Source organism: Microcaecilia unicolor, chromosome 14 (assembly GCF_901765095.1).
Source record: "Microcaecilia unicolor chromosome 14, aMicUni1.1, whole genome shotgun sequence".
Lineage (NCBI taxonomy): Eukaryota > Metazoa > Chordata > Amphibia > Gymnophiona > Siphonopidae > Microcaecilia > Microcaecilia unicolor.
The window spans coordinates 43,329,526-43,351,689 of record NC_044044.1 but is presented as its reverse complement, the minus strand read 5'-3'; the positions used below and the strand labels follow the sequence as shown (position 1 = coordinate 43,351,689).

At 44.7% G+C, this 22,164-nt stretch overlaps 1 protein-coding gene across 3 annotated transcripts; it reads right to left on the bottom strand.

Annotated features, from left to right (window-relative positions):
• Nucleotides 1-884: 884 nt before the first annotated feature.
• Nucleotides 885-21,818, bottom strand: LOC115458293 (toll-like receptor 2). 3 transcript variants are annotated; one of them, XM_030188156.1, is made up of 3 exons: nucleotides 21,734-21,818; nucleotides 13,781-13,880; nucleotides 885-5,950 (listed from the first exon to the last, which is right to left on the bottom strand). In XM_030188156.1, the coding sequence occupies exon 3, from the start codon at nucleotides 5,916-5,918 to the stop codon at nucleotides 3,396-3,398; it is 2,523 nt and encodes an 840-aa protein (XP_030044016.1). In that variant the 5' UTR covers nucleotides 5,919-5,950; nucleotides 13,781-13,880; nucleotides 21,734-21,818; the 3' UTR covers nucleotides 885-3,395. The 3 variants fall into 3 exon arrangements, with proteins under 3 accessions (XP_030044016.1, XP_030044017.1, XP_030044015.1); XM_030188157.1 differs by lacking the exon at nucleotides 13,781-13,880 and having other exon boundaries at nucleotides 21,734-21,758; XM_030188155.1 differs by lacking the exons at nucleotides 13,781-13,880; nucleotides 21,734-21,818 and adding an exon at nucleotides 14,182-14,209.
• Nucleotides 21,819-22,164: the final 346 nt, after the last annotated feature.

Below are 22,164 nucleotides of genomic sequence, written 5' to 3'. Positions count from 1 at the left end.
TTTCAATTTCTCCATCCATCTGAGCTAAAACAGGCTATTTCTGTGTCATCAATAAAGCCAGACTATGAGATCCTCATTCCTCTCCGTTTTGCTACATCTCATTTACAGAAAGTGAGATGCCAGTCTCTGACAGACCCTAGCGATTGTAGCAATTATTGTCCTGTATCCAGCCTCCCCCTGCAGGGTAAAGCGATAGAGCAAGTTTGCAGGGGTATCTGGAAAAACATGAGGCTCCACTTTGCATAGCAAGTCCTTGGGTATTTTATAAAAGGCTCTGCCAAACCTTTTGTAAAACATGTAAAAGGACTGTTTTTTTTATAGTTGTCCCCAAGGGGTATATGGGGGGGAGAGGGTTGATTCCTCTGCTCACACTCATCTTATATCTTAGGAAATATTGCCATATGACTTGTTTTGTTTTTCTTTTGGAATGTTTTTGAGGATAAGGCTAATGAAGTTCTTGAACTGAAAAAAAAAATCAGGTCAAAAGAACGTCAGTAATATATGTGTATGTGCTGGAACATACAGGGGATGCACTGACGTTACAGCACTACACGTAAATAAAATGCAGCACCACACTTTTGCAACTTCCACATATACGGGGTTATAACAGTGCACCTATATGGTGCCTATTCTATAAAGGAAAGCAGGTGCCTGCCCTAGGCAACTACCTGGTCTTGCCTAGTGGTTGGGCCAGCTCTGGAAGCCAGGGTTCAAATTCCACTTGGGCAGTCACTTAACCCTCAAACCTTAGCCTGAAAGCCCTCAAGATCAGAAAATATTCAGACAGAGTATGTAATTTGCCTTGAAAAGGATGTGAGCTAAATTCAAACCCCTTCCCTTTCTCCATAAAGGGTAAGGGATTTAAAATGATTCAGACTTTGTTATCGACCAATAGGCTCATTCTGAATTTACCATGGTGTCACTTTTCTGTCAATACGATCGATGGAGTTTCTATTCTTGTAAGCTCAGAGATTCAGTATCTTGACTAATCATTGCACACCCAGATAATGAAAAAGTCCAGAAGAGGTGTTTTAATATACAGCTGTTACCAATCATAAATTCTGACAGTTTCGTTTAGTGGTATCAGTAGATTATTGCAATTCAGGGGTTGAAATTCAAAATTAGTTATCGGGTAGTGGGATAAATAGTGCCCAGCGAGCACAGGCAGTGGTATTCCGCAGCGTTTCCCAGATACGGACATTCAATATCATGTCTGATTGCCTCGGCAGTGCTGGGATGGTCCAGGGGAGCCAGAAGTTATCCAGGTATCACCAATAATCAGTGCCGGGACCTGGATAATTGTCAGAGCAAATTAGGACAGCAAAACAGCTGCCCTAACTTGTCTGGAGTTCGCTCTGGTGCTGAACATCGGCACTCACCAGCTAATCTGATATTCAGCACCGGTATCCGAGTATGACCCAGTGCTGAATATCCAGGGCTAATAAACCCACGGCATTAAGCACCCTGGGTTAAATGTTAGCCCTCAGTGTCTATAGGTTAACTTGATAGAACCCTCTGCATATCACACTAAATGCAACAGCACGTGTTATCTCTTAAGAGTACAATAAACCAATTCTATTGCTCGGACACTGCTACATCTCCACAGGTTACCCATAATGTACTGTGTGCAATTTCAGCTTCAAAACACTGACAACAATTAATCAAACAAAGCTCTCAGCTTAATTACAGCGTTTTGGGCAATCTCATTAACAGAAGCACTTGGTCCATCCCTCACTACAGTGAGGTCTGTAATGGTATTTTTCCAGTACTAGAAACACAGACTTGGAACGAGTGATCCTGGAGTTGAGAGCAGAGCAGGGGCTTCTACACTTTCCTAAAAAGTCACATGCTTGGCCTGTATTTAGGTTGTAGATTTTTATGTATATATTAGATGTAATGACAAGTGGTCTATAAATGAAATGAAATTCATTTGGGAGTAAGTGATGTGCCACTTTTATCAGGACCACACCCAGTTCTACAAACATTTCTTCATATGTAGGATGGGGGCTCAGGGGATGGACACAGGAAGACGGAGCCTGTCGCTTCTAGGACTGGAGGACTGAGGGGATGGACACAGGGTGAGAGATCCTGTCACCTCTAGCACTGGAGGACTGAGGGGATGGACACAGGGAGACAGAGCCTGTCACCTCTAGGACCGGAGGGCTCACAGGATGGGCACAGTGATACAGAGCCTGTCACTTCTAGGACTGGAGGGCTGAGGGGATAGACACAGGGATTCAGAGCCTGTCATCTCTAGGACCGGAGGTCTTAGGGAATGGACACACAACTGTCACCCTTTAGTCAATTAAACAAATTATTTTGCAGTGACCTTTAAATAATCTCTCTAAAGATTACAGAGTAGAGATAGCATAACCACCTGTAACATTAAGGAAAAGTAACCAAATACTGTTTCATGTTCCACTACAGCAATATAATTCAGAGCAAGAACTTTTCCTTCCTACAATGGAAAGGCTTAATCCTTCTCTTTATAAAGTGCATCTTTGAGAAAAAGCCTCTGACACATTCTCTCTCTTCTGTGATTTTTCCTCCCGAGATAGTCCAGGAGCCGGACCTCATCTGTGCTATCACTGCACAAGTGGAGTTTGCCGGGTTTAGCATTCAGATCTATGAGAAGAATTTGTTGTGGCAGCAACACACACCCTATGCAGTGACCAAGAAGAGATCCCCTGTTCCTGAGCTTTAAATTCATCAACTGATATCTACTGGTTAAAGCAGTGGCTACAATATTCAACTCCGATATTCCTTGTTATCTGGTCCAAATCACTTTATTATCCATGGGCTCAGGTCTTCTCTTAGCTTATAAGGTCTTCAGAGCAAGGACTTTTACGGTTGAATTCTAAAAATGCTACAAGTCATCTTGACTTAACAGTTGGAAAAGTGAGCAAAGAATTATTACATGTTAACATAACATAAGAATAGCCCTACTGGGTCAGACCAATGGTCCATCTAGCCCAGTATCCTGCTTCCAACAGTGGCCAATCCAGGTCACAAGTACCTGGCAGAAACTCTACCAATCATGGGGCAAGCAGGTCTTATTATTATTATGCAGCCAGGCTTGACCAGGACTGGCCTGTTTACAAAAGAAACAGACCCTGGTCATAACCCCAAAGTTACAAACCATCAAAAGTTTGCACCAAAATACAAGATCAGTGCTCAGAACACTTTTGCCAACAACACACCGATAAAACACAAGTTACACATGTGCGATCTATGACAAATCCGACTTCCTATGTGTAGTTGTCTGTGTCAAAATGTTTGGTCACCTGCCACAGAAAATCCTCAAACTTCAGAACACCAGAAAGAAGCTCAAGGTATGGAAGTAACAGAGCAAAGGGTTAATGTGCTCTAGGCACATATGTAATACTGTAGCACCCTTAGGCTATGTCTATGGAGAAGCCAGAAGGCAGGCTGCCAACAGAAGGGTCCATGTTCCCAGAGACTGTAGGCAGGTCAGGGGCCACATTCTCGTTCACCAGAGAGAAGCCACCCTGTGGTCTCACAGCCACTGAGGCTTTTCCTAAGACATTTTTCAACTGCATCCAGAAAAAGGGCTGCCGGTTGGGCTCCGCAGGCCATTCTAAGTATGTCTTGGTGCTGAGCATCTTCCGCAGCCGGCAGAATTTGTTGGGCAGGGAATCCAGGCTGATGGTCTCCATGACCACGAGGATGACGTCCTCGAATGCATGGCCGATAGCTCGTTGATGGGCAAAGTAGAGCTCATAGTTGCACCACTCGCTGTTTACGAAGTTCCGGGACAGCACCAAGATGACCTTTCGGCTCTTCTCAATGTTTTCAATAATGTTGTCAATGATCCACTTGCCTGGCAGAAAATCCCTCTCATGGATGCAGATACTGTAAGGGGGGCTGGAGTTTTCCAGGCGGTAAAGAAGCTCCCCCCTTACCCAGTCTGCATCTGAGTGGCTGTAGGAGACAAAAGCATGGTAGGTGTAAGTCCTGGTTGATGTGTCCTGGCGGGAGCGGTACTTGGCCTGCACAATCTGGCACGTGGCTTTCAGATACCAAGGGATATCGAACTTCCAGCAAAGCAGCATACATAGGATGACCAGAGCGGCTGTCACAGAGACAGAAATTGCAACGACTAAATTGACATCACACTCAAGTTGACTGGGAGAGAACAGCTCTACTCTTGTGTCAAGGAGGGCTTGCGGGTGGTAGCAGGTATAGTCCTCAGGCCAGTTCAGAAGCCTGAGTTGGCCATTTTGCATTATCTTTTTGATAAAGCTGTTGAGATCACAAGTGCAGTGGTATGGGTTGTTCCCTGCCTTCAGTATATTCAACTGGGGCATGTTATCAAAGGACTTGGTGTTGATGACACCAAAGGAATTGCCATCCACTGCCAGCACTTGAAGGCTGAGACTCTTCCAAGTGGAAGGGATAAATTTTATTTTATTACTGCTCAGCCAGAGTTCCCTTAGGTTCTGGGTTTGGCTAAAATATTCCATGTCCAACCGTTCTAGCTGTGAGTTGGACATATCCAGATACTCTAAACTTGTAGGCAGGCATTTGAATACATTTGTGTTGACCACATTATGGTGTAGGATAAAGGTGGTGATTGATGGATTCCAGACACAAGACTCATTGAGAGCTCCAAGGGAATTATAGCCAAGATTGACATAAGTAATTTTAGGCCAACTGCTGGTCAGTAGAGAAACGGCTTTCAGGCTGGTCAACTGGTTGTTGCTAGCAATGAACACTTCCATTTTGGGGACTATGTTTTGGTAAAGGCATGTTGGATTGAAGATGCTGTCATCTTTCAGACGGTTGTTAGACACATTCAGAAGAACCACATTTTTCATTTCATCCCAAGCATCACAGGGGACAAAGTTGAAGTTGACATTGATGATGGACAGGTTGGTGACCTGGTTAAACCAAGTGAAAGTCCAGTCAAACCTAAGGATGTCAGGATTACTAATATCCATCAGAACCAGGTTATTCAAGGTCAAGCTATTGATCCTTATTTCGGAAATTGAGGAATTCAAGGACCTGGCAAAATCTATGGACATTAGGGCCATGTTGGTGATTAGAGACTTCTGCACATTCAACAAGGCCAAGCGCAGAAGATTTTCATTGAATTTGCCACGGAAGAAAACAAGCGTTCTCACATCGATGTCTGCCAGTCCAGCAAACAGGTCCAAGGAATCAGTGTAATAGGTGAACTCAAACAGATTTCGGAACCGGAGACATGCTAGGGATTTGTTCTGCAGGTCCCTCAGGATTTCCCGAAGAGCCTTAGCATTGGTGTCCAAGGCAATATCAAACCAAAGAACACTGGTGTTGAGTACAGCGAACGCCCCTGGTTCATAATGTGCCAGGCTGGAAGTGGTTTTCAGAGCAAATCTTTGCAAAGGAATGTATTTCAGAGGCAAGAAATCATTCTGACGAACCACCCTGATCATTGGTCCACCCATGGAGAGGTCCTTCAGGTTGCTGAGGGTGTGAAAGTCCTTGTCAAGGGTTGAATAATTATATAAATTATTGGACATATCCAGTTTTTTCAGATTTCTCAGAGGCCTCAGAGCTGGCATAGGAATTTCAGGTAAAGAATTGTTGAAAATTATGAGTGCCTCCAGAAGAACATTAAATTTGAAAGTATTGTCCTCAATCACTGAAATGTTGTTGTAACCTAAATTCAAAACCTGCAGGTTGGGTAAGTTTGAAAAATCCTTGCCTGTTACTTGCTGAAGTTTATTGTAGGACAGATCCAAATGTTCCAGTTGGGGAGGCAGCCCCTTGGGTACCTGTTTTAGGCTCCTGCCTGAGCACCCAGCCATCTTTCTGTCGGCAGAGATGATACAGGGTCCTTCGCCCTTGATGCTTTCTGGAAGTCTAATGAGCATAAAACACAGCTGTAGCCATGCTTCATTCAGTGAAACCATTTTGGTAATCTTCACATTTTTGATCCGAAATTCTAAAAGGGAAGAATGAGGAAAAGAAAAAAAAAGATGTTACATACAGTACAGAGGTGTATAAGCCAAAATGTTTGTTCTGTTTGGTTCCCCAAGTTGCTTACACAAATTTTCATTTTATTCAGTTTTTTTGAAAACTTTTTTTTTCTGTTTCAGGGGGCAATGTTGTAAATACAACATAATATGGCATATCATACAGTTGTACTGAAAGACTACATTGTGCTGCAAAACACATTGAGATGATCCAAATTTTGTTTCAAACCAGAGACACACTGGTGTCATCTATACTGGTACCACTAAGATATTCTTAGTTATACCTGAATCGTTATCAGGTTTCTGTTATACCTTTGCAAATAAGATACTCTCACCTATACCTGTACAGGTGAGAGACTTTCAGATGTAAATGCACAACTAGATAACATCAGATATGAGAAGACATGCTGGGTCAGACCAAGGGTCCATCAAACCCAGCATTCTGCCTCCAACAGTGGCCAGTGCAGGTTACTAGAAAGTACCTGGTAAATCCCAAAGAAGCGATCCATGGATGACCTGCAGCTTTCCGAGGTCTAATTGGCTAACATTTATTCATTTCTCTTGGAATTTGTCTAAACTCTCTGGTATCAAATTCCATAGATACATCTGAAGGCAGAAAGAACTGTTCCCTCTTTACCTGTCTCACACTTCTAATGATTTTGAAAACATCTATCATACGTCCTTTCAGTCAGTGCTTCTCCAAGATGAAGAGCCCAAACTTCTTTAGCTTTTCTTCAGAAGGCAGCTGTTCAATCCCCTTTATCATTATGGTTGCCTTTCCCCGCACCTTTTCCAATTCTGCTGTAGTTGTTTTTGGGGTAAGGCAACCAGAAATGAACACAATATTCAGCACATTGTCATAATATTCTCAGTCTAATTCTTCATTTTATTCACCATGTTTTATCAAATACTAGTAAAAAAAGGCCCGTTTCTGACAGAAATGAAATGGGCGCTAGCAAGGTTTTCCCCAGAGTGTGTATGTTTGAGAGAGTGTGTGTGAGAGAGAGTGAATGTGTGAGTGTGTGTGTGTGTGTGTGTGTGTGTGTGACAGAGAGAGTGAGTGTGGGTGCGGGTATGTCTGTGAGAGAGTGTGTGTGAGATAGAGTGTGAGAGTATGTGTGCGATACACAGACTCTCTGTAAGACCGAGAGAGTGTTTGAGAGTGACTGTGACACATAGAGAGTGAATGTGATACGGTGTGAAACAGAGTGTGTGAGAGACAGTGTGTGAGAGTGAGAGAGAGAAAGACACTGACTGTGAGAGAGAGAGAGTGTGTGTGTGACAGAGATATCTCCCCCCCCCCTCCCTCTCTGGTCTCAGGACCCCCTTCCCTCCTCCCCTCTCAGGTCTCTGGACCCCCTCCACTCTGGTCTCGGGACCACCCCCCTCTCTAGACCCCCTCCCCCTCTCTGTTCTCAGGACCCCCTCCCAATGTCTCCCCTCTTTCTTTCTGCATCCTTCCATCCAGTGTCTCCTTTTTTTTCCATACCCTTCCATCCAGCATCTTCCCTTTTTCTCTCCCCATCCTTCCACCCATCTACCCTCTCTCCTGATCCTTCCATCTGTCTCTCTCCCCCTCCTTCTATCCAGTGTTCATCTCTCTAACCTTTTCTGTTTAGTGTCCCTTCTCTCTCCACATCCTTCCAGTCTCTCCCCTTTCTCTCTGCATCCATTCATCCATCTCCCCCTTTCTCTCCCCATCCTTCCATCGTGTCTTTCTCTCCCCATCCTTCCATCCATCTACCCCCCTCTCCCGATTCTTCCATCCCGTGCCTCTCTCTCTATCCCTTTCTTTTCATCCAGGCCCGCCCACCCAACACAGACCTGCCAAGTCTCCCACGAAACACGCGGCATCAGCTCCCATTTCCGGCCACTGCTGCTTCTCCTGTTGAGCAGCAGCGGCCTGTACAAAAGCAAAAAGAGCTATTTAAAGCACCAAAAATGTTTTTAAAAAGCAAGCGTGGCACAGCAGGCAGCCATCAGACATTGGCTGTTGGCTCTGCAGCCGCTCCTCTCACCTCTCACGTCGTTGCGCTCCTCCGGGGTCTGCTCCAGGGGCAGTGACGTGAGAGGCGAGAGGAGCGACTGCAGAGCCGACAGCCAATGCCTGATGGCTGCCTGCAGTGCCGCGCTTGCTTTTTAAAAGCATTTTTGGTGCTTTAAATAGCTCATTTTGTTTTTGTAGCGGCTGCTGCTGCTCAACAGGAGAAGCAGCAGTGGCTGGAAATGGGAGCTGGCGCCACGTATTTCGCGGGAGACTTGGCAGGTCTGTTGGGTGGGTGGGCATGGAGAGAAAGTGGCTGGGCCTGGGCGGCAACCTTGGGGGGGGGTGGAGGGGGCAGCAGAGGCTGCGGCGACCTCGTGGGGGGTGGAGGGGGAGGCGACCTTGGGGGGGATGGAGGGGTGAGCAGCGGTGGCGACCTTGGGGGAGGGGCGTGGTGGCAAGGGCGGCAGGGGCGGGGCCTCATGCTGCTGTCCTGCGGTTGGTCAGTGCTGCGTGTGACGTCAGCCTGGGCTTCGGAGCCTAGCAGACCAACTCTGAAGAAAGCCACGCACACAGGCAGCCAGATGCATAGAACGCTGGAGGTGAAAATTATTATATAGGATGAGGGGAAAAATGCAGCCCCACAGAAGCCTCCAATTATGGCATTATGTCTACTTCAACATCTAACATGTTGTCTCTATATAGTCAGACCCCTTATAAAATGATGCCATTATGAATGTCGTTCCCAAAAACCATTTATATAAGTGAGTGGCTACTTATCTGGATAAATGGGCAATTTGAAAACTGACTGTGCATAAAAGAATGCAATAATGTTTTTTTTTTCGTATTTGTGGGGTTGTCGGGACCTTCTTGTTTTGGTTTCATTGCAGCTGCTCTTTGGCACCCTCCTAAAGTTGCCATCCTCAGCACAGTTACAGACAACAGATAAAGACCTACATGCTCCATCCAGTCTGTCCAGCGAGGTGGCCAGAGTTGTACATGCCTTTCTGTACAGAACGTGCATGTTACCTCCTCTGTAACTTTGTTTAGGATTGCACCTGCCGCTTTCAGATTGTAGCTGCCACTCTGTGCAGGTTACTCCCCTCTATGTCATTTATTTTGCTTTGATCCCACCCTCTTGCTCCATAAGGATCCTTTGTATTTATCCCACACCTTTTTGAATTCTGTGGCTGTTTTTTGTCTCAACCACCTCCACCACGAGGTTCATTCCAGGCATCCTCCACCCTTTCGGTGAAAAAGTATTTTGAGATGTTGCTTTTAAGTTTACTTCCTTGGAATATGGTGGAATACAAACAAATAAATAAATACATAAATGTCCTTTAGAATAGATCCTACAGCTTCCCCTGGACCAGTGTTTCCTAAGTTAGTCCTGGAGTACGTCCTAGCCAGTTAGGTTTTCAGGATATCCACAATAAATATGCATTGTCTTTAAATCTGAGCTCTCTCTGCTTTTAAGGTTACCAATTATCTTATCTAGTTTACGCCTAAGTAACCACCATTATCATGATATATACTTATATAATTATTTTAGTTTATTTTATACTTATTTGAAATCATTTGTAAACAAAATAATTTTCCCATAACTTTTATCATATCTTGTTTTTCCTCCACCAATCATTCTATCCATTCACTCCATTCAATCATATTCTATACATCTTATTAATATACATTCCATATGTGATACATAACTTTACAGAATTCCAAGACCATAAAGTTCAACAAATTTCAACAATCTTTTTCTAACAAGTGTTCATTCCAATGTCCCAGTTTTCCTACTGTAGATCTCTAGGCACTATATGTTGATATGTTCAATCAAATCTTCAGACCACTCTGGTACATCCCCTCCGTATATTCATCAATCCTTACATTAAACCGCTACTTCATGTTGTCCTTTAATGCTTCCTTTAAACAGTATATATGACACTGACATATCTGTAATTATAATGTCTTTGGAACAATTATTTTTTTTTGTTGTTGTTACATTTGTACCCTGCGCTTTCCCACTCATGGCAGGCTCAATGCGGCTTACATGGGGCAACGGAGGGTTAAGTGACTTGCCCAGAGTCACAAGGAGCTGCCTGTGCCTGAAGTGGGAATAGAGCTCAGTTCCTCAGTTCCCCAGGACCAAAGTCCACCACCCTAGTCGGCCCTTGCAGATCACCAATGTGGCCGCGCAGGCTTCTGCTTCTGTGAGTCTGACGTCCTGCACGTATACTCACAGAAGCAGAAGTCTGCGCGGCCACATTGGTGATCTGCAAGGGCCGACTTCTCATGGAATGTTGCTAGTGGAATAGCAACATTCCAAGTAGAATCTCCGATAGTAGCAACATTCCATGTAGAATCTCCAATAGTATCTATTTTCTTTTTGTTACATTTGTACCCCGTGCTTTCCCACTCATGGCAGGCTCAATGGGGCAATGGAGGGTTAAGTGACTTGCCCAGAGTCACAAGGAGCTGCCTGTGCCTGAAGTGGGAATCGAACTCAGTTCCTCAGGACCAAAGTCCACCACCCTTACCACTAGACCACTCCTCCACTCCAATTACTGTTATTTCCCTTAACAGTCCTGGTCTGTATTTGTATCCAGAATAACAATCGCTTCTTGCCAACTTTCGATCACATGTTTAAATTCTCGGTTAGTTGGTTGTCAGTGTCATATATACTGTTTAAAGGAAGCATTAAAGGACAACATGAAGTAGCGGTTTAATGTAAGGATTGATGAATATACGGAGGGGATGTACCAGAGTGGTCTGAAGATTTGATTGAACATATCAACATATAGTGCCTAGAGATCTACAGTAGGAAAACTGGGACATTGGAATGAACACTTGTTAGAAAAAGATTGTTGAAATTTGTTGAACTTTATGGTCTTGGAATTCTGTAAAGTTATGTATCACATATGGAATGTATATTAATAAGATGTATAGAATATGATTGAATGGAGTGAATGGATAGAATGATTGGTGGAGGAAAAACAAGGTATGATAAAAGTTATGGGAAAATTATTTTGTTTACAAATGATTTCAAATAAGCATAAAATAAACTAAAATAAATATATAAGTATATATCACAATAAATATGCATGAGATTGATTTGCATACACTGCTTCCATTATATGCAAATCTTTCATACATATTCATTGTGGTTATCCTGAAAACCTGACTGGAAAGATGATATTCCAGGATCATCTTGGGAAATCCTGCCCTAGCACAGTGCTTCTCAGTCCAGTCCAGTTAGGTTTTCAGGACATCAAGAATAGATATGCACGATAGAGACTTGCATGCACTACCTCCTTGGTAGGTATCCTGAAAACCTGATGGGCTGGGTGTGCCCTGAGGCAGTGGTTCCCAAACCTGGTCCTGGAGGCACCCCAGCCAGTCAACTTTTGAGGATACCCGCAATGAATATTCATGAGAGAGATTTGCATGCACTGCCTCCGTTGTATGCAAATCTATCTCATGAATATCCTGTGGATATCCTGAAAACCTGACTGGCTGGGGTGCCTCCAGGACCAGGTTTGGGAACCACTGCCCTGAGGACTAGGTTGAGAAGCATTGCCCTACACCAATGCTTCTCAATCCTCTCCAGGAGGTAGATCTTACCAGCCAGGTTTTCAGGATCACAACAATGAATATACCTAAAATAAACTTGTATACAGTCAAGATCCATTGTATGCTAATCTACTTCATGCATATTAATTGTGGATATTGTGAAAACACAACTGGACTGGGTTGAGAAGTACTGTGCTAGACACCTGCACGGCCTGCCTAATGGTAAAGCTGAGCGTGACAGGGTGATGTTTTGAAGAGGAACGCATGGAACATACTGGACACACGGAAATAACAGCATTTTGTGTATAATACAGGGGTTCTCAACCCAGTGGCGTTCCTTGGTTGGCTGCCACCTGAGGCGGATCACCGCTGCACTCGGTCGTCCATCCCCCTGGGTGCAGCACGACACCCCTCCTCCGGGTGCATTCTTCCTACCTGCTGCGGTGCAGGGAGCAGCTGCGTGGCTGTCAGCTCCGCTGGTTCCCTGCTCCCTGTGCCCCAGAACAGGAAGTAACAGCAGAGGGAGCAGGGAACCAGCAGAGCCAACAGCCGCACGGCTGCTGCCTGCATACCTCCTGCAGCATGCACCCCGGGCGGATCGTCCCCACCCTCGGTACACCACTGTCTCAACCTGGTCCTTGGGACACACCTAGCCAGTCAGATTTTCAGGATATCCACAATGAATATGCATGAGATAGATTTGAATGCCCTACCTCTATTGTATGCAAATTTATTGTGAGTTTGCTGAAAGCCTGACTGGCTGGGTGAGTCCTGGGTTGAGAACCCCTGGTATAATACATTCATGTATAAAATGTCAATGTCAGAAAGCCGCTATTTTACACATGGAGGTCCACAGCATGCAAAGATTTCAAGAGGGTGTGGTTCGGGCAGGACCAAAATCTACATGCATGTTTCCCATTTTATAAAGGGAATAGTAACAAAGTAAGTGACGGCAGATAAAACCCTGAACAGTCCATCCAGTCTGCCCAACTGTCATACTCATTATCAATTCATGATTAAATCAACAATGAATGTGATGTAGAACACTTGATCATGGTCTTTCTTTGGCGTTTCTGGAACATAAGCCATAGAAGTCCACCTGGCCCTGTTCTTACGTTCCAACTACTGGAGTTATGCATGTTATAGGAACAAAATTCCATGCTGAGTTTTATACCAGCTCAAAGGCACACATGAGAGACTTTACATGAGGAACTGAGGGAATCATTGTTATTAATCTCATGTAGCTTATATCCACCTCCATAATGAAAACAAGTGGAGGCTGCCGGGTCGCTGCTGTTCATCTTTTCAATGTGCATCTTTGTACAGCGGCTGCTCCAGAGGGGAAAATACTACAGACAAAGCCCCTGTTCTAAACTGCCATAGAAACAGAGCAGTCCCGACCCAGATGTTTCAGTTCCGATCTCTACATTCTAGCCGGGCGATATTTAAAACTATTTAACTGGCCAGGTTGAATAGGCTATAGCCGGCTGTGTGCTAGTATTCAACGTGAGATAGTTGGCTATCTTGGCTAAATATCCGCACTTAGTCGGTCAGCCAATGAATATTGGCGCTAACTGGCTATGTTGCGTGACATAGCTGGTGTCTGGGCTAGCTTCTAAGTTTAGTGGCCAGACAGACCCACGTAAGATAGCAGGTCTGCTGCACCCCACGCTTGGAATAGACTTCCCGAGCCTGTGCGTCTAGCCCCGTCTTTGGCCGTTTTCAAGTCCAAACTTAAAGCCCACCTCTTTACCACTGCTTTTGACTCCTAACCACTACTCACTTGCCCTGTCCTTCAACCTCACCTATTATTCCCTTACCCTTAATTGTTCTGTCTGTTTACCTGTCTTATCTAGATAGTCCCTGCTCAAAGAGCTTACAGTCTTTTTTGTGTATGGTGTACAGCGCTGCGTATGCCTTATAGCGCTATAGAAATGATAAATAGTAGTAGTAGTAGGTCTATTTTTGGCTGTTATAACTTAGCCAGTCAGCCGATGAATGTCAGATTAATCAGCTACGTTTTAGAAATTCAATGCCGGTCGCCGGATACAGCCCTGGCATTGAAATTGCGGGTTTATCGCCAACCGCGGAAGTTAGCCGAGCTCCCTCCTGTGGTCTCAATATCGGCTCCTATGTATTTCTAGTCCATCGCCTTAACCTCTCGGCTCTACGCCACTTGGAAACCAACCACTAGGCTCTTCCTCCTCTTTGACTCAAGCTGTTGAATTCTGCAGAATTTACTCACTCAGTGAAACACGTCAGTCACAGTTCAGCAGGCTCCCTAGGTCGTAGATGGGCAGTCCTGGTCCGTGTCTCCTATGCCAATGCTCTATGCCCATCCCATACTGGAAGGAAAAACAAATGAATCAAACATTTCTATAGTGAGGGACTTAGCAGCCAGGACAGGCGAGACTTTGATTGTAATACTACTCAGTTAAACTGCATCGGAAGTTCCATCTGTGTTCTGCCCATACATGCTGACATCCAAATGATATAGTCCAGATTGAACCTCTGAATCCATATTCAGAAGACAAAGACTGGGATTTGATATAAAAGTTCTATCACCCAGAAGCTGAGTAACAGAGAATCTTAAAGTTATTAAGAGCTTATTTCTAAACAAAGTATCTTCTCCTGTCTCATGCTCACCCTCTGTTCGGGATGCCATCCTGCTAGTGCTTCCCACACCCCCTTATTAATTCCAATCACTGCATGGTGCTGTAGAGTCTGGCGGTGAACTGTGTTAATTATTAAGGCTGGTTGGGTAATGCTGTTGCTCATAGATGTACGAGTGTGTAGGAGGCATGCACTGGCTTCCCAGAGGTATACCACATGATGGATTCCTGGCAGACAACCTGTTCTGGGGGGGAGCCCATTGAGTGGCTTCTGCAATGAACATGGAATTTAACCCTGACCCAACAAGACATGCAAAAATTCATTCCCCGCAGAGTAAGACATCAGCTATTCAAAGGCTTTTAGAAATGTCAAAGTCCAGTTCTTCTGCACCTCCCCTTCCTTAAATTGGGTTGAATTGGACACAATTTCAAATACTAAAAAAAGACATGAACCAGAATAGCTCTACCCTTTTCCACCAAATTGTAGGCCTGCTCCTTTGACAACAGATGACGACTCTGAGACCAGAGAGCTACAAGACTTGTGTTGTGTGTCTGTCTATAAAGTGAATGGAGGAGTGGCCTAGTGGTTAGAGCACCAGTCTTGCAATCCAGAGGTGGCCGGTTCAAACCCCACTGCTGCTCCTTGTGATCTTGGACAAGTCACTTAACCCTCCATTGCCTCAAGTACAGACTTGAGGCAATGGGACAGAGAAATATCCAGTATACCTGAATCAGGGGCGCAGCCAGACTTCGGCGGGAGGGGGGTCCAGAGCCCGAGGTAGGGGGGGGACGTTTTAGCCCCCCTGGAACTGCCGACCCCCCCCCGCCATTGCCGACACCCCTCACCACCACCTTGACCTCCCCACTGCTGACGACCCTCTCGACCCCCTCCCCCACCGTCGCCTACCTTTGCTGGAGGGAGACCCCAACCCCCGCCAGCCGAGGTCCTCCTCTTCCTTCGTTCTGTTTCTGAGTCTGACGTCCTGTACGTTGTATGTGCAGGACATCAGACTTAGAAACAGAATGAAGGAAGAAGAGGACCTTGGCTGGCGGGGGTTAGGGTCCCTCGCCAGCAAAGGTAGGCGACGGCAGGTTGACGGCGGGAGGGGGGGTTCGAGAGGGTCATCGGCAGGGGGGTCCAGGGCCAAATCCACAGGGGCCCAGGCCCCCGTGGCCCCACATAGCTACACCCCTGACCTGAATGTAAGTCACCTTGAGTTACTACTGAAAAAGGTGTGAACAAGTCTAAATAAATAAATACCAGCCCCAGGCTTGTAGTTGCACTGAACTTCCTAGAAACCATACAGAAGATTATTCACCTATTTAAAGCAGCAAACCTGACTGAAGCCTTCAATATACTTCACTCTGTCTACTCCTATTTTGGATCATATCCCTGGCTCTCCTTTCCTGTTTTTCTTCCTGATAGATTTTATTTCTGAAAGGTTTTTTTTCTACTTTTTGAGAAATGAAAGGCGTTTACTCTGTGCAACAGGCCTATTCCACTCCTTAGAAGGATATGCTAATGTTGTTCACACAGTATTCATGTTCCGCGTGTGTAAGTGTGATATCTGATGACAAACAGCCAAGCTGCATCTGCAACTTACTTAGATCCATAATGAGGGAGAAATGGCTCAGGGGAAGGAGTTGTCAAAACGTTTATACACTAATAGCTACTTAGAAACACACAGAAACTGAAGTCAGCAAACAGGAAAAGAAATGAGAACATATTCAGGAGGCAGAATTGACTTCTCTCTTTTTTTTTTTTTAAACGGGATTTTTTTTCTAGTTACGTCATGTGAAATTTTACATAATGGGAAGGCGAGAGTTGGGGGATCAGTTGTTCTCAGAGGTGTCCTATGCACTCTAGTCACTCCTACTGCCCACCCTAACAGGATCAGCAAACAGCAACGTTTGCAAAAATACAATCATTTTGAAATTGCCACCGCTCATTCCCAGATGAGCAAGCTGTATGTCCTATGGTCCACAGCAATCTATTGCTGCGGGACAGAAATGTGTAAAAACTAAACTGGAGTTTTCTAACAAATTTAAGAGATATTTTCAATAAGTGACTTTCAATAAGTGGATGATTATAAAATGTGCTTCCTGTTTTCCAAGTTATTGGTTCTTCTTATTCTCTCTCCCACTGTTCTTAATACTAGTTCTCCTCCCTCTTTAATTTCTTTTAAAACTGTTTTTATTTCTCCTGTTTTTTTTAATGTTACATGTCAGTGAAACACAGTAACAGGGCAAATAAAGACCCGCACGGTTTATTCAGTCTGCCCAACAAGGTGATTGATCCACAAGCTCCAAGATGGGAATGATAATAGCAGATCAGTGATATTTGCATGAATAAAGTTTGCACATCTATCACTGATCTGCTATTATCATTCCCATGCCCAATAATTACATTTTTTTTTTTTTTTTATGGGTTTTGCTGGGTTCTTGAAGTCTGGATTGGCCACTGTCGGAGACAGGATGCTGGGCTTGATGGGCCCTTGGTCTTTTCCCAGTATGGCGGTGCTTATGTTCTTAACGTGGCCAGAGCTGCTCTTGCAACTCCGTGTGGGTCCCAGCCACCCACACTTAAAACACTGGTTGTCAAGTCTCCACCATGCAAGCCATATAGGCAGCCAAACATGATGGAATCTTGGTCATAACCTTAATTCATCCTCAAGTATTGCTGACAGTTTTAAACTTACCAGTCAAGATGCCTTCCCCTCCCCCCTGAGCTGCACAGCACCCTTACTCACAGCACTTGACAATAAAGTGATCTACAGCACTGGAGTTGCTGTAGTTTCACCTGTCCTTTGCCATTTGTAGAACACAGACTGTAGAAGTCTGTTCGGCATCAGACCTTAGTTCTCCTATAGAAAAAGGTATGCTTCTTTTGTTAAGACTATAGTTGTCACAGTCTGTTTAACATCTCCTCAACCAAGGCTGCTCTTCAGCTGTTGTCTGCCTTCTACATGCTTTGAATACCATAGGTGATGCTGCCTGATTTCTGATGACAAACAGACCAGCAGCACTCTGGCTGGCTTGTCTCCAGATTACTACCAAGCAGGAGACACTTTTAAGAATGTCATTTTTTTCATTTGTGGAAAGCTTTATGCTTTTTTTTCTTTTAAATTAAGGAACATACAGTGGGGGAAATAAGTATTTGATCCCTTGCTGATTTTGTAAGTTTGCCCACTGACAAAGACATGAGCAGCCCATAATTGAAGGGTAGGTTATTGGTAACAGTGAGAGATAGCACATCACAAATTAAATCCGGAAAATCACATTGTGGAAAGTATATGAATTTATTTGCATTCTGCAGAGGGAAATAAGTATTTAATCCCTCTGGCAAACAAGACCTAATACTTGGTGGCAAAACCCTTGTTGGCAAGCACAGCGGTCAGACGTCTTCTGTAGTTGATGATGAGGTTTGCACACATGTCAGGAGGAATTTTGGTCCACTCCTCTTTGCAGATCATCTCTAAATCATTAAGAGTTCTGGGCTGTCGCTTGGCAACTCGCAGCTTCAGCTCCCTCCATAAGTTTTCAATGGGATTAAGGTCTGGTGACTGGCTAGGCCACTCCATGACCCTAATGTGCTTCTTCCTGAGCCACTCCTTTGTTGCCTTGGCTGTATGTTTTGGGTCATTGTCGTGCTGGAAGACCCAGCCACGACCCATTTTTAAGGCCCTGGCGGAGGGAAGGAGGTTGTCACTCAGAATTGTACGGTACATGGCCCCATCCATTCTCCCATTGATGCGGTGAAGTAGTCCTGTGCCCTTAGCAGAGAAACACCCCCAAAACATAACATTTCCACCTCCATGCTTGACAGTGGGGACGGTGTTCTTTGGGTCATAGGCAGCATTTCTCTTCCTCCAAACACGGCGAGTTGAGTTCATGCCAAAGAGCTCAATTTTTGTCTCATCTGACCACAGCACCTTCTCCCAATCACTCTCGGCATCATCCAGGTGTTCACTGGCAAACTTCAGACGGGCCGTCACATGTGCCTTCCGGAGCAGGGGGACCTTGCGGGCACTGCAGGATTGCAATCCGTTATGTCGTAATGTGTTACCAATGGTTTTCGTGGTGACAGTGGTCCCAGCTGCCTTGAGATCATTGACAAGTTCCCCCCTTGTAGTTGTAGGCTGATTTCTAACCTTCCTCATGATCAAGGATACCCCACGAGGTGAGATTTTGCGTGGAGCCCCAGATCTTTGTCGATTGACAGTCATTTTGTACTTCTTCCATTTTCTTACTATGGCACCAACAGTTGTCTCCTTCTCGCCCAGCGTCTTACTGATGGTTTTGTAGCCCATTCCAGCCTTGTGCAGGTGTATGATCTTGTCCCTGACATCCTTAGACAGCTCCTTGCTCTTGGCCATTTTGTAGAGGTTAGAGTCTGACTGATTCACTGAGTCTGTGGACAGGTGTCTTTCATACAGGTGACCATTGCCGACAGCTGTCTGTCATGCAGGTAACGAGTTGATTTGGAGCATCTACCTGGTCTGTAGGGGCCAGATCTCTTACTGCTTGGTGGGGGATCAAATACTTATTTCCCTCTGCAGAATGCAAATAAATTCATATACTTTCCACAATGTGATTTTCCGGATTTAATTTGTGATGTGCTATCTCTCACTGTTACCAATAACCTACCCTTCAATTATGGGCTGCTCATGTCTGTCAGTGGGCAAACTTACAAAATCAGCAAGGGATCAAATACTTATTTCCCCCACTGTAAAGTATTTTTGGCAACTGTAATGACTCAGCTTTAAGTTTGTTCTTTTACAGTACATGATTTGATTGCAAAAGGGAAGGCACCAGCAGCCCTCTTCCCACTGCACAATTCACAGAAAAATCGCACGTTCCTCCAATTAATTCTTTGCTTTTGAGTCAGAGACGATAGGATACTTGCCAAGCATGTTTGAGTAGATTATCTGTTGAGCTGAAGGTTTGTGGTGAGAGGTGGGTTCACGCTATAATCGTGTCAGGGAGAGAATCTACAAAGTCGGAGCTGGGTCTGATGATGCTATAGCCTGATGCCCACCTTCTCTTCTGGATCGCCTGAACCGACACCAGAAGAATCTTTGCTTTTGATTTAGAACTTAGTGTTCATACAGGAGCCATCATGCATATCCCAGCTTTCTTGCACAACACCAAGATGAATGGAGTAAACCTAAGACCAGTCACTGCATGGGGGACAATGGATGGGGAGCAATTTTGTTTCTCTGTGTCTCCTGTGCCCTGTGTGGCCACACCACTCGCACAAACCTGCTGCCAGGTACTTGTGATCCAGGTAGATCTTGGTCTGACTTATCTTAAGGGGGTCTTTTACTAAGCTGTGGTAGCGATTTTAGCTCTCGGTAGAAATCAGTGGGTAAACGCCAAGACGCCCATTATATTCCTCTGGGTATCTCGGTGTTTACCACCAACTGATTTCTACCAAGAGCTAAAAACGCTGCCGCATCTTAGTAAAGACCCCTTAGGTAGTTAAGACATTGTACTGGTCAAGCTATTTACTATACCAGAGGCTACAGAATAGTGAAACTGGGCCAGACACCAGAGCTTTCCAGAACCTCTTTGCCAAGGGCTGAATGCTGAACTTGTTCTGTGTGAATAACTGAACTCTTTTCTCACATGGCACTAAGGTATTTGAATACTTGGCTCAGTTCTACAGCAATCTGAACTTGTGTTAAATTTTGTACGACTTTCCCAGACACAAGAACTCAGATACCACTAACAAAGTACTTACAATTGGGACCAGGTGGTAACTGAGTCTCCACTTCTTCGGTGCTTTCCCAATCTCATTTTTACATCTTTGGCTAGTTCATTTGTTTGTAAATCTGAAATAAAACCTGAGCTGGGATGGATACCTCTAAGTAACCAAACAATTTAGGGACTTACTAATTCGTGTTGTTTGTTACAGAAGATTTAGGAGCATCTAACATTCTTACATAGTAACATAATAAGTGACGGCAGATAAAGACCTGAACGATCCATCCAGTACGCCCAGCAAGATAGACTCATTTTACATGGTATGTGATACTTTATATGTATACCCGAGTTTGACTTTTCCTTGCCATTCTCAGGGCACAGACCATAGAAGTCTGCCAAGCATTGTTCTTGTACTAAGTTCTGAAGCTAACGTCAAAGCCCCTTAAAATTTACACTCAAGCCCATCCCTATCCAGTCACAATCAGGGCATAGACCATAGAAGTCTGCCCAGCACCGGCTTTGCTTCCCAATTACTGGCATCACCACCAAATCTCCTCTAAGATTCCGTGGATCCATTTCTTCTAAACAGGATTCTAAACAGCAAAATTCTTGCTAATTTTGTTTTTGTTGAAGTAACTGCTTTAGTAACATGGCAAATTATATTTTGCTTAAAATAACTTTTCAGGAAAGATTAAGTGCACTGATTACCCTGTCTTAAATAATGAATGTCTGTAAAGACAGTTATCTCCCCTTCCTCTTTAATGCAACTGCAGACTGCAAACAGAGCAGAGGCCACATCCCAGAAACTGTTATGTAGTCAAGGGTTTTGCAGCTCTGAGCCAGGAGCTCACCCAAAAAACAATACTTAATTTACAAGGAAACAGCTGTTGGTCCACTTTTGCAGTTTTTAAACGTTTTAAAAAGGTCCCCCTCCTTAACTATTCTTCCTGTTTAACGCTAAGTACATTAGGTGCTGCTATGCTGATTGTCATTAGAACCTCCTCATGCTGGCATCACATGGCTGCACAGAAAGTACGAATACAGTACTGAGAGCTGTATAAATCATATGCTCATTATCAGTGTCCCATGCAGGTGTTAACCAGGCACATTAAAAAGCATGAATTCTGCATGGACAACTGAAGAGAGGAGTTTCTGCAGAGTACCATACAGACTTCACATTGACACATGTAAAGCAAGACTAAAGCATGGAGAACTGAAAAACTGATCTTCATCTAAGTCACATGCATCAAAGTGATATATGCAAATCAGGAACACAGCACTGATGGCTGGAACGTGGAATTCTTCAAAGCCTTTTAAACATATCACACTGATACATGAAAACCATGAACACAGCATGGATGGCTGAAGAGCGAAACTTTTTCAACGCCCAACACAGGCATCACACTAATCCTTGTAACATAGTGACGGCAGATAAAGACCTGAATGGTCCATCTAGTCTGGCCAAGCATAAAGACACAACTTACTCCCCCCCCCCCCCATTTCAGCAGTTCTCTCTCCTTGTAAAGCATGAATACAGCTTCTAGTTGTTTTATCTACATTCGCCAGCTATAAGAGGAGATGACAAGGTGGAATTGCAGTGGCCACGACCATGAGAATAAGAGAATGGGAGGGGAGTTCCGTACCTCTGAGAAGGGAGGGGTGAGGGATAGGGGATGTAAGAAGTAGAAGAGAGAAGAGACAGGAAAGGTGAGGAAGGGGTGTCTCTGCCTAGCCTGTGAGAGAACTGTCAAGTCTCCGATTAAGCCTCCCAGGCACTGTCTCCTGACTACGCCCCCCTGGGGTTGCTGGAGGCATTAAGCACTGCTTTTCCTGCAAGCTTCCTTCTTGTAAGGCTTGTGTTTGTGCCTGTGAAGTGTTACCTGGTGAGCAAAGAAGCAGGGTTGTTCTCCTCTCTGGGCCTCTGGCTGGAGACTGGATTTCTCACATTTTTGACACAAGTTTTACCTTTCTCTACTGAGAGTCCCAGCACCTCCTCCTGAACTGCCATAGGGCTGGATCCTTCTTTATCCCTCCCCTCCAGTGACGAACACAGCCTGAGCCCACACTGCCATTCCCAGATTCAGGGCAGAAAAGAACTCTACTTAGCTGTCAAATCTACTTTTGGACCAGCAGCTCAAATGAGTTCACTGCTTCAGATGAACCTGATCTGTCCCTGCCCTTTACTCCTTGAAGGTAGGGGCCGATTCTGGTAACAGTGGTGTATGCTGCTAATCTCCCTGCTATGAGTCTGAAAAGACTACAGATGCTACAGAATACAGCCATGAGGTTATTACGAAATGCTCAAAGATTT